The sequence below is a fragment of the Nicotiana tomentosiformis genome, chromosome 7 (assembly GCF_000390325.3).
Source record: "Nicotiana tomentosiformis chromosome 7, ASM39032v3, whole genome shotgun sequence".
Classification (NCBI taxonomy): Eukaryota; Viridiplantae; Streptophyta; class Magnoliopsida; order Solanales; family Solanaceae; genus Nicotiana; species Nicotiana tomentosiformis.
The window spans coordinates 122,705,545-122,718,697 of NC_090818.1; the positions used below are offsets into that span (position 1 = coordinate 122,705,545).

The 13,153-nt window shown below is 39.3% G+C and overlaps 1 protein-coding gene across 1 annotated transcript; it reads right to left on the minus strand.

The window, feature by feature from the left end:
- Positions 1-245: 245 nt before the first annotated feature.
- On the minus strand, positions 246-2,645 carry LOC138896298 (uncharacterized). Its single transcript, XM_070181096.1, has 3 exons — positions 2,538-2,645; positions 1,729-1,786; positions 246-1,432 (listed from the first exon to the last, which is right to left on the minus strand). Exons 1-3 carry the CDS (start codon positions 2,643-2,645, stop codon positions 246-248), a joined length of 1,353 nt encoding a protein of 450 aa, XP_070037197.1.
- Positions 2,646-13,153: the final 10,508 nt, after the last annotated feature.

Genomic DNA, 13,153 nt, shown 5'->3' on the forward strand with positions numbered 1-13,153 from the left:
TAGTCTTTTTCTTTCGACTTTATCGCTCAAGAAACCTGTCGAATGATGTCCATTCGTCGGGAAAAGTCAAAAATTTTAAAAAGTTTTTGGTTTTCCAAATTTTTTCTATCAAACTACTATAACTAAGCATAAAGAAATACATATACATACAACATACAAATATCCCCCACCCTCACTTTAAGTTATTGCATATCCCCATGATACACAATTAAAAGGCATAAGGTAGAGGAAACTTTCTTGAATCTCTAGTCGGGGTTTGAGTCAAAGTCGGGCTTCATTCTTCGTGCCCAAACTAGTGCACACATCCACGCGGACAACTTCTTCTCATCCTTCTTGGGGTTCAACCCACACTTATATTTCTCAATCACTAAGTTCTTCTCTTTCGAGATTCTCACTCTCCACTCTACACTTCCAGCTGGATTCTCTTTTATCACCCACATCTCTACATTCATCTCGAAGGTCACCGTCTCCTCACTCACTCTAAGCATGAGCTTTCTATCATGTATGTCTAATATTGCTCTGCTCATCACTAAGAATGGTCTTCCTAAGATAAGAGGGACCTCTTTATTCTCCTCCATCTTCACCACAATGCAATCTACAAGAAATACAAACTTATCTACACGAACTAAAACAACTTCCACTATCCCCTCGGGTATTATAGCTGTTTGGTCTGTCAGCTGCAAAGATATTGGCGCAGACCTTATCTCCCCACACTCATTCTCCAGCTTCCTGTAAATAGACAAAGGCATTAGATTAATTGAGGCACCCGAATCATATAACGATTTATCAAAATTAAGAGTGCCTAACGAGCAAGGTATAGTAAAACTCCATGGATCACCACACTTTTGTGGGAGTTTGTTTTGCAAGATTGTGCTGCAATGCTCTGTGAGCTTGACCATTGAGGTATCTTCTATCTTCCTCTTCTTTGTAAGGATATCCTTCAAGAATTTGGCAGAAGTTGGCATTTGTGAGAACACTTCTGTGAATGGAAAGTTTACATTAACCTGCCTCAGCATATCTAGAAATCCTTCAAACTGCTTGTCCAACTTTTCTCTATACAGCTTTTGGGAAAAAGGTAGAGCAGGCATGTGCTCGCTCTCATTTCGATCTTCCTTTCTCGAAGTTTCCTCTTTCTTATTTTTCTCAACTCCTTTCTTTCCTTTCTTCTTCATATCACCTTCATTTTTCAACTTCTCCTCACTTTCTTTTTCAAGTACCACCTCTTTTTGTACTGAAGTGGGATCTTTCAGCACTTGCCTGCTTCTCAAGGTCACAACATTCACTGTTTCTTTGGGATTTCTCTCGGTATTAGCTGGCAGAGTACCTGGGATTCTCTTAGATAATATTGTTGCAATTTGCCCCACTTGCTTCTCCAAGTTCTGCAAACCAGTGCCAAGTTCTCTGATAGCTGAACCATGAGCATCTAATTTCTCTTATGTATTGAAAATGAAGGACTTCATTAGATCTTCTAGCCCAGGCTGAGTGGAATGTTGAGGCTGGAACTGCGGCCTCGGCTGATTCACAAAACTAGGAGCTCCTTGAAATCTGGGATTGTTTTGTTGCCATGCATTTGCTGTACCCCCAGGTGAACTCCATGAAAAACTGGGGTGCTTCTGACCCATTGCATTGAAATTATAATTCCCAACATCATTATTTTCCTCGATTGAGGTTGACACTCATGAGTAGGGTTCCCTCTTCCACATATATCACACGCTACATGAGGCTCACTGTGTATTGAAGTTAAGGTCAGCTTCATTATTTCCTTGGACATGGCACCAAGTTGTACCTGCATAGATGTGTTAGCGTCAACTTAGTGAACACTAGTTGATCTTCTTCTTTCAGCTATTTCAAAGGGCCACTGATTTGCATCCTCAGATAACTCACATAGAATTATGACTATCTCCTCTGTAGTCTTTTTCATCAACGGACCTCCAGATGCATTGATCAATGTTCTGCGAGCGGTAGGTGTCAATCCATCCCAAAAGTCCTAGAGTTGCATCCAGAGTTTAATTCTGCTATGTTGACACTTTCGCACTATCTCCTTAAACCTCTCCCAAGCTTCAAACACAGTTTCAGTCTCATTCTGGCAGAAGTTATGGATTTCTCTTATAAACTTTTCCATCTTAGCTGATGAGAAATATTTGTCACGAAATTTTCTGGCATCTCATCCCATGTTCTAATCGATCCATTAGGCAAGCTTCGAAGCTAGTGCTTTTCATCGTCTTTGATAGTGAATGGGAATGTCCTTAAATAAATTGCATCTTGTGATACACCATTGTATTGAAAGGTGTTCATAATCTCTTCGAAGTCCATAAGATGATTGTTTGGATCTTCGTTCATCTTTCCTCTGAAGACACAACTGTTTCGAAGAGTTTGAAGCAACCCCTGCTTCAACTCAAAATTGTTAGCTGCAACTGGAAGACCGGTCTAGCATAATCGCCAAGGGGTCTCCCAGCACCGGGAGCTATATTTCCGAATTGGTGTGCACCTAAAGGTAGATTCTAAGCAATTCTCCGAGCCCTCTCCTCTTCATATACAAGTTGTGCATTTCGAAGAGTTGTCTCCTCAGTATCTCGTGCAATGTTTTCTCTTTGCTGGGCTGCCTCTCTTGGAGCCACATCAACATTATCCTCATATCCCGCCATAACTTCCTTGGTTGAGGATTGCCCAACCTTCACAGTATTCTCAGGGATATTTATTTCCTTCCTCAGCTATCGGATTCGTTTCTTAATTTCTGGTTCGTATGGTAGCACTTCCTTCCCAGAAGATCGGTCATGCACCAATCTAACCTGTAGTCTGCGCATAGTCAAGGAACACCAAACGTAAAAAGAGAAAAATAAAAATAAAAATAAAAAAATCCTGAATTAGCACTACAAACTATTTCAAACACTATTAATTGCCAATCTCCGACAACGACGCCAAAATTGACCAGCGCAAAACACATAATTAAATATGCTCGCTAGTCGAATATAGTATAATAAAATATCGTATCCACAGGGATTGAAGTTAAATAGTATTTTTGTAGTTTATAGCTTGATTATTATCCAAGCTGATCAGCAATTGAGATTTGTGTGATTAAAACTAAAATTTAACTAAGAGTTTAAACTATTGACTAATGACAATCGCAATAATGAGTAAGGAAGATATCAATGGGAGAAAAATAGGGGTTGATTGGATAGGTGCAAGATACTTGTCTGTGATTTAACTCTAGCTAATGCACTCCTAAGGTTCAAGTGAGTCTCTTGAATTCACTCAATTATTAGTTTAAACATTTAGTAGAAACTCCTCTGTCGATTAAGTCTCAACCTCACAATATAAACTAAGTTAAGCTCACAAGAATTCGTAGTGGATTGGTTTGTAAGAGAACCTCTTTCGATTATTCTCCTAACTAGGTCTAAAAAATAATTCAACTAACCTCTTTCAATTACTAAGAAGAATCAATGAATTCAACCAACAAGATAATGCAAAAACATCACAAGTTATACCTCTTTCGATTACATAAACATGTGAATATATGTTCAATAATTAAAATACCCAAAATGATTCAATACATAAAAACTAGAGTTAATATCCACAAACGATTTTCAAAACACCAAATCAATCAATCCCTAAAGATGAATTACTCCATAGATATGGAGAAATTAATCACAAATAAGTTTAAATTGAAGGAAAACATAAACGATCCAAACTCTTGTCTTGAGTGAGGATAGAATGATTAAATACTTGTAGTCTTGGTTCTCCCCCTTCTCATTAGCCTCCTTAGGTCTTAGATGTGTCAAAAGTTACAAAAATACCATTTTTCCATGTATATACACCAAGTAGGGTCGATCCCAAACGAACACACATTCTCCTTCACGAAATAGGACTCTTCCCGGATAGGACATGCATGGCCGCGCACCTGGAGATGTGCTCACGCATTAGGACGCGCACTTTGGATGGTACACTGCTTCAAATGCATGCGCAGTGCGCGCTCGCGCACCTGGGTGAATCCCAACTCGAATCTTTTTTCTCTCTTTGAATGCACTAGTGCCCGTTGATCCTCGAACTCGATTCCAACTTAATCCTTGGGCTTTTACTCAGACTTCAAAGCTCCAGAATAACATGAATTCATTCCATAACATATTCATAGGTCGGGATCACTCCTACAAAGCATAAAACATATAATTAGTGGAAAATGCTAGCGATTAAGGCTCTAACTCAAATAAACTACAGTAAATTAGAGTGAGATAAGCGAATGAAAAACGTAATTATAGCCTACCATTAGGGCTTGGTATGACCAGAAGCTTTCCACAAAGTGCTTATTTAGAAGTTTTAGATTATAATTTTTTCAAGGGTAGCCTTTGAACCGGTTTGGAAATTTTAAAGGCCTTATGTTTTGGTTACGGGTTTCAGATATCTCCGCACCGTTTCTAGGATGACCGTAGCCTTTAAAGTTCAGGTATTGCCCAATAGGCTTATTACCCCACGCTTCGATACCCGAGCCGTCCGAGCTTGCCCAAGACGATAGTCCCAAAGTAGGGGTGACCGTAGCCTTTAAAGTTCGGGCACTGCCTAATAGGTTTTGTGCCCTCGGGCTTCGACAGCCTGAACCGTCTGAGTTTACCCTGAACGACAGTCCCCGAACGGGGTTGATCTCTTGGATCCGGGCAGAGGTGGCCCTTGGGCTCGATATCCTTAGGGAACAAAATGTAGTTTTTAGGACACAAAATATGTATCTGCAAGGTAGAAACTTTCTTTCATTTTTGTGCGTAACATACAAGATTTCAAATATGCACAAGCTTCGTGTTATGGCTTAAGTGATCTATGTGGCATGGATCATTTGACTGTTTGGACCTTATAATAAATCCTATCCATCGAGCCCAGTCTCTTCGAGCATCAAGTTTTCTTCCTTGCTAAAATCATTATCTGAGGGTGATGGTCCCCAGTATTCGAGGCTGGTCGTAGAGAAGGCTCGGATACTGTTGATATGACCCTCGATTCCGATTCATAGCCGGTCTTCAATTCTATGTTAGCTCGATCCAGTGTTGCCTCGTTAAAAACCTTGCCAGAAAACACATTCGGGATAAAACTAGTTCAAGGGAAAAAGAGTGCAACGCGTGCTTTAGGCCTAAAGGTTGCATCATTCCTTGGCCATTACCTGCAAGAGTTAGTCCAATTCGCATATATATAAAGAAAAGAAATGAATGGGGCCGTACCTTAGCAGTAGTATCATTTTAAGTGGGTTACGTTCCAGTTGTTTGGTTGTCGCTCACCGTTCACTGCTTCGAGTTTGTATGATCCTTTGCCGGTTATCTCGATAATTTGATATGGACCTTCATAATTCGGTCCCAGCTTCCCTTTGTTTGGGTTCCGGGTGTTCAATGTCGCCTTTGTTAACACCAAGTCCCCTACATTGAAGTGTCAAAGATTGGCTCTTCGAATGTAATACCTTTCGCTCCGTTGTTTTTGGGTTGCCAACCGGACGAGGACGGCCTCGCGCCTCTCGTTCAACAGTTCCAAGCTTGTACTCATGGCCTCGTCGTTTGACTTTTTGGTTGCATATCGGAACCTGAGACTCGATTCTAGTACTTCGACCGGTATTAGCACTTCGGCACCGTAGACCAATGAGATTTGGGTAGCCCCGGTACTAGATTTTGAAGTCGTATGAAATACCCATAGGACTTCGGGCAAAATTTCCATCCATTTTCCTTTGGCATCGGTCAACCTCTTCTTAAATTTTTGGAGTATTGTTTTATTCGTAGACTCTGCCTTCCCGTTCCTACTAGGGTGATAGGGTGTTGATATGATTCTTTTGTTTTATGGTCCTCGAAACATTTGCTCATCTTACTGTCGATGAACTACTTCCCATTGTCGCACACGATCTCGGTCGGTATTCTGAACCGGCATATTATGTGGTCCCAAATGAAATCAATAACTTCTTTCTCCCTGAATTTCTCAAATGCCTAGGCTTCCATCCACTTAGAAAAATAGTCAGTCATAAATATTATAAATTGAGCCTTACCGGGTGCCTATGGCAGGAGACCGACGATGTCCATTCCCTATTTCATGAATGGCCAGGGTGACAAGACCGAATGTAGCAGCTCCCCGGGATAAAGAATCATTGGTGCGTGCCTCTGACATCCGTGGCATTTTCGTACGAACTCCTTCACATCTTTTTCCATGTCGATCTAGTAGACTCTGATTACCTTACGAACCAACGATTCAGCACCCAAATGGTTCCCGTAGGTGCCTTCATGAGCATCCCTCAAAGAATATTCGATATTTCCTGGTCTTAGACATACGGCGAGTGGGCCATCAAACGTTATTCTAAATAGGGTATTGTTTTCGGATAGGCTGAAATTGGCTGCCTTTGTGCGTAGAGCTCTCAATTATTTAGGTTCCGAGGGCAGCTTCTTGGTCTTCAGGTAGTCTATATACATGTTTCTACAATCTCATATTAAGCTTGTCAAGTTTATCTCGGCGTGGCCTTCTTCCACTTCCGATTTCATGAATTGTACGACCGTTTCTAAGTTGAATTCGTTGTCATTTACTGATGATCCCAAGTTAGCAAGAGCATCAGCTTCGCTGTTTTTAATCCCGAGGTACATGTTGCAAAGTACGCTCTTTGAACCGATATAGCATCACCTGTAGTTTATCTAGGTACCTTCGCATTCGTTCCTCTTTGACTTCAAACGTCCCATTCACTTGGTTCACCACAAGGAGGGAATCACACTTAGCTTCGATCACCTCAGCTCTCAGGATTTTAGTCAGTATGAGACCTGCAATCATGGCCTCATACTCGGCCTCGTTGTTAGTCAATTTTACAGTTCTAATAGATTGCCTAACTACATTACCCATCAGTGGATTCAACACGATGCCAAGTATGGATCCCTTTTCATTCGAGGCACCGTCCGTAAAGAGGGTCTATATTCCCGAGGAAGTCCCTAAGTTTAGAACCAATTCCCGTTGTATTTGATGGTGGTTCGGGGTCGGTATTCGATATCGTGCCCGTTGATTTCCATGATCTATTTGGCCAATCGTCCCGAGAGCTCGGGTTTATGCATTATGTTTCTCAACGAGTAAGTAGTTAAAACACACATGGGATGGGATTGAAAATACGGTTTTAGATTCCTAAAGGTGCTTAGCAAAGTGATCGCCAACTTTTCTAGGTGAGGATACCTAGTTTCGGCCTCGCCTAGAGTTCTGCTAACATAATAGATAGGAAATTGCATACCTTCCTCTTCCCGGACTAGGACTCCACTTACCGATATCTCGGATACCGCTAAGTACAGGTACATGTGTTCATCTGCCTTCGGAGTATGAAGCAAATGTGGGCTCGGGAGGTACCGCTTGAGTTCTTCCAAGGCTTGTTGGCACTCCTGGGGTACATGAGAAGTTATTCTTCTTCTTCTTCAATAGTGAGAAGAACCGAGGGCTCTTGTCGGAGGACCTCGAGATGAATAGACCCAAGGAGGTTATGCACCCGGTTAACCTTTGAACGACCTTGACATTGTCCACCACGGTGATGTCCTCGATGGCCTTGATCTTATCTTGATTAATCTCGATTCCCTGGTTAGACTTCATGAATCTGAGTAATTTCCCGGACCAACTCCGAATGCGTATTTCTTCGGGTTTAGCTTCATATTGTATTTTTTCAATATGTTGAAGGTTTCTTGCAAATGTTTCAAATGGTCCTCTGCTCACAGGGGCTTAACTAACATATCGTCAATGTAAACCTCATTTTCCAATTTGCTCCTCAAACATCTGATTTATTAGGCATTGGTAAGTGGCACTAGTGTATTTTAGTCTGAACGACATTACATTATAACAGTTGGTGCCGTATTTAGTGATGAATGATGTTTTATCCTGGTCACCCAAGTCCATCCGAATTTGGTTGTACCCGAAATAGGCATCGAGAAAGCTGAGGATCTCGTGGCCGGCCGGCGCATCGATCATTCGATCGATGTTGGGCAAAGGAAAATAGTCCTTGGGGCATGCATTGTTCAAGTCTTTATAGTCCACACACACTCTTAATTTTCCCCTTCTTAGGGACTACTACTATATTTGCTAACCAATCCGGGTATTTAAATTTCTGAATAGATCCTATTTTAAGGAGTTCAAACACTTCGTCTTTGATGAATGCGTGCTTGACTTTGGACTGAGGCATCCTTTTCTATTTGACCGGGTGGAACTTCGGATCCAGCCTCAGCTTGTGTATAGTTATTTCCGACGGGATCCCTGTCATGTCAAGATGGGACCAAGCGAAACAATCTATGTTAGCTATAAGGAATTTAGTGAGTTTTCCTGAGCTCGGGACTTATCCCCATACCCAGGTATACCTTACGATCGGGTAGGTGTTCGATCAATATGACTTGCTCTAGTTCCTCGACCGTCGATTTGGTGGCATCCGAATAGTCGGGGGCTATGAAATACCTAGGAACGCCGTAGTCGTCATCCTCGCCTGTCCCCTGCTTTTCCAGTGCGGTCGGGACCGGCATCGATGATTACTATTTGGTTTCTTCCTTGGTGATCGAATTTGGATTCTTTGGTGTCGAGAGTGAAGATATCAGGACCACATCATCAACCGCGAACATCTCTTTTGTGGCCGGTTGTTCTCCGTAAATAGTTTTAACCCATCCTGGTGTTGGGAGTTTCAACATCTGGTGTAGTGTCGAGGGCACTGCCCTCATATTATGAATACACGACCTCCAGAACAGAGCATTGTATCTCATATCTCCTTCAATCACATAGAACTTTGTTTGTTGAATGGTTCTGGCGGTGTTCACCGATAGAATTATTTCCCCTTTAGTGGTCACACATGCCATGTTGAATCCGTTTAGAACTCGGACTGCAAGCACAATTTGTTCTTGTAGACCCAGCTGCTCTACGGCCCTTGATCTGATGATATTGGCCGAGCTACCTGGATCAATGAACACACGCTTAACTCGAGATTTATTTATGAGTACAGATATTACTAGTCCATCATAGTGTGTTTACACGACGCCTTCAGCGTCCTCATCGTTGAAGGATACGGTTCCCTCTTGCACGTAATCCCGAGTCCATTTTTCCCTTGTGATGGACACTTTGGTGCACTTTAACATCGGTCCCTAGGGGATGTCGACTCCACCGATGAACATGTTAATGACGTGGTGAGGTTCCTCCTGCTCGATCTGCCTTTTGGAGTCCTTATTCCTGAAATGATTTTTGGCTCGATCGCTCAGAAACTCTTGGAGGTGTCCGTTGTTGAATAACCGGGATATTTCTTCTCTTAGTTGTCAGTAGTCTTCAGTTCTATGACTAAGGGTGGCATATGGGCCGGGGCCGGTCCTAAGTGGGCTTCGCGGGCCTGGTCCTTAGTGGGCCGGTCCTAGGCAAGCCGGTCCTAAGCAGTCCCGGGCTTCTTGTTGGAACCGGATCGGGACCGGGACCACGAACTATCGGTCCCGGGTTAAGTGGGCCAGTCCCGGGCCCAAGCGGGCCTAAGTGGGCTTAATGGATACTTTCTATTTTTTAATTTTTTTTATAGAAGTTAGAGAAAAAAAATAGTAATAAAAATATCTAAGGCAATTCCTTATAAATTATATTATAGAATTGTCACCTAAATATTTTTATTTAAATTTAAAGACAAAAATATTGTAAAGAGATATTCAAAGCAATGTGTTATAATATATATATATATATATATATATATATATATATATATATATATATATATATAAGTAATAATTATAGTATATAACAGAGCAATCTTTAGCTTTAAATTCGTCTGAACAGACTATTCGTTTGTTAGACAAACATGAATGTAGATATTTATAAAAATCAGTATAATTATCTGCATATTGGTATGGTTCAAATTGCTTTTAAGCCATTAACCCTTAAAGGGTTACCAGAGACGTTTTTGGCTGCTCTCATAGATGCCAGAAATCTGAATTTTAGACAGTCTCTGATGGGTTCTATTGAATCTACTGTGGCCTACGGTCCAGTATATTTTAATACTCAACCCAATCTGCAATTATCTCTATCTGATGTTAATATACTTAATGCTTTGACATTAAATGTGAAAACGCATGGTTATAATTATGCACCTGGTTCTGAACTTATATGTTTATCGTATAGAATTTATTTTAAATTGCTATCTACGTTAAACCCTACATGTAAATTATATGATACATCTGATCAGACTATTTTAGTGGAAACGAATTTTGCAAAGTCTAAGGTCATCACGAGGAGACCTATTAAGTGGGAAGAAATTAATTTTCCAACTACATGGACTTTGGATTCGGTTATATCCCCCAGTCAGATAACTGATGTTGTCAGTAATACTGAGTATTCTCATATTACTCAAAATCCGGATGGTAGGATTTGCATTCAGTTTGATGATAATAGTTCCACTTATAATAGGCAGTCATTTTCTAATAATAGACTTTTGCCTACTATTAGTTCTAATTATAATAGACATTCTTTTACCAATCATAGACTGTTGCCCGATATTCAACACATTTCTCCTGTTGAACCAGTCTATGGACCAGCTAGAAATCGTGCTGCATCTTTGCACACAATTTCTACTAAAGTGGGAGAAAAGCCAGTTGAAAGGGTTAAGATTAACCCCCAGACAAATATTGTTTAGGATAGTGATAATATTTCTGATATGGATATTCCTTCTGCGTCCGAGATGGATTTCAACCCCAATGATGTTTAATGATCCCAATCCAAATTGATTATAGTCCAGGGTCACAAGCTAGAAATTATATTCAAAAAGAATTTTTCAGTGATAAATGGAACCAGTTTAAAACTTGATTTTTTGATACTTATAGTAAAAATGATTTGAATAATATTTCTCAAGAGTTTTATGAAACTTGTGCTTTACATAATCAAATTATGTATTTTGTTCCTAGGTTTATAACCACCTATTTACCGCTTTTTATAAAAATTTTGGAAAGATCTTTTAAAGACGGGAGTAGCAATATTACTAAAGCCATCTACCCTCCTCAAGCACCTTTTATTTTACCAAATAATACAGGTATTACTTTTACTGCATTTTAAAAATTTATTGATGAAGATGTTGCTGCAGTCAGCATCGCAGAAATTAATAAATTAATTTCTCAATTTAATTATTTGAGTTTATATGTTAAAGTTTTGGGTGAACAAATCAGTTCTCTTGATAAAAAACTTGACGATTTAACAGTTTTGATAAAGGATATGAGTACTAGTAAGATTTCAACTGATATTGCCTCTACGTCAGGAAGCAAATCAGAACCTCAAACTGTTCTTACTCATATTCAAAGACCTCCTGAGATTCAGGATTTTAAATTTAAATCTTTAAATGATTTAGAAAAACTTCTTGATAAAAAGTTATCCGGTTTGAATATCAAACCAATTGATTTATCAAAAGATTTTGCTGATAAATTAGATAATACTTTTGATTACAAAAATGAAGTTTGGTCAGAGTTTAATAAACTCAGAGGTTATCCCAAAAAGAATAGTAGGCACGCTGATAAGCCTAGAATGCAAACCTATTATTACGATCGTCCTACTCCTCAAGATGTTTTAATAGAGGAACGTGATTGGAATCAGACTAATACATCTTATAGTGGTTCCGAAATCTACGAATGGAATCTTGATGGTTTGACTGATAGACAACTGACTATTCTTGTGCATAGAATGCTTATGTATGCAACTATCTATAAAAGTGTGAATAATACAGATAGAACTATTTGTAAAATGATTGTTGCAGGTTTTACTGGCCAACTTCGTGGCTGGTGGGACAATTATTTGACTTCTAATGAAAAGTTGATGGTTATTGATGCTATAGACACCGACGAGGGAGTTGATAACCTAGGCATGGCTCTTGTTAAGAACATAGAAGATGCTGTTTATACTCTGGTTCTTACAATTTTAGAACACTTCAATGGTAGATTTACCAATCAGCATGAGACAATCCGTACCCTACTTAATGGCCTTAGATGTAAGACCTTAGGGGAATTCAGATGGTATAAAGATACTTTTATGAGCAAGGTTATGGAATTACCCGAAAATAAGTTCGACCATTGGAAAGCTAAGTCTATAGATGGCTTTCCCTCCTTATTTGCTTAAAGAGTTAGAAAGACTCTAAGAGGAAGCTATGGTGAAATTCCGTACAAAGACTATAACTATGGTAAGTTGATAGGAATTTGCACACAGGAAGGGTTAAACCTGTGCAATGAGTTAAAATTGTCCAGACAGCTTAAGATGGATAAGCTTAAGGAAAGAAACCAATTAGGAGACTTTTGCACCCAGTTCGGTTTACCCGAGACTTCTACTCATAAAAAGAAGAAACATAAGTATCATAGATACCCTAACCAAGATAGTCCTTATAGGAGAAAGAGATCTAGATATAGATCCAAAGAAGAACGAAAAGCCAAGAAAGCCCATCGCAAGTCTACTAGATTTACCAAAAATAGGTCTAAGCGAGAACTTGCTGATATTAAGTGTGGAAAGTGTGGAAAGTTTGGCCATATAGCTCCAAACTGTAAGCTTCAAAAGCTGAAAACCTTAGAACTAGACAATGAGTTACGTGATAAGATTTATGGTTTGTTATACACTTCTGGATCAGAATCTGATTATTATTATTCTGAGTCAGAATCTGAAGCTGAAGTAGATTTACTTGATTTATCTGATAGTGATAAAATGTTGATAATACTTGTACAACTTACAGAGGTAATACATGTACCTATGATGATGATGAATTTTATAAATTGCAATCTCAGTTCCAAGATTTGAACATGATAACTATTACATCTGATAATGTGATAGAACTTTTAAAAGAAGTTACCGATGAAAAACTTCGTGAAAAGATTATAAATTTGGCTGCAAGTACTAGTTCAAGTTCTTCAAAAACTTTTGAAAAATCAAAAAAGGAATTTGAATATACTACTCCGTATTCTTTATTAGAGGTTAATAACCGTCTTTTAAACAAAAGTACTACTCCAGCAAGAGATTCTTCTTTCGATGATTTAAAAATTGAAGTTGAAAACTTGAAACGAGAGATCAAATCTCTTAAACAAAATCAAATGATTTGTGATCATATGATTACTCAGATTGAGAAAATCAATTCTCCAGCTGAGAAATCTAATGATAAAAACAAAGGTATTTCTGAAATTGATATTTCTACTGAAAAACCTATTAGGATTAATTC

Bases quoted from the DNA above. Each gene is read 5' to 3' on its own strand.
- LOC138896298 (XM_070181096.1), bottom strand. From the start codon at position 2,645: ATGGCGGGATATGAGGATAATGTTGATGTGGCTCCAAGAGAGGCAGCC. The intron at 1,787-2,537 runs GTATATGAAGAG...ACATCTATGCAG, and splicing joins CTCTTCGAAATGCACAACTT to GTACAACTTGGTGCCATGTC. The intron at 1,433-1,728 runs GTGAGCCTCATG...TCAATACATAAG, and splicing joins GACCTTAACTTCAATACACA to AGAAATTAGATGCTCATGGT.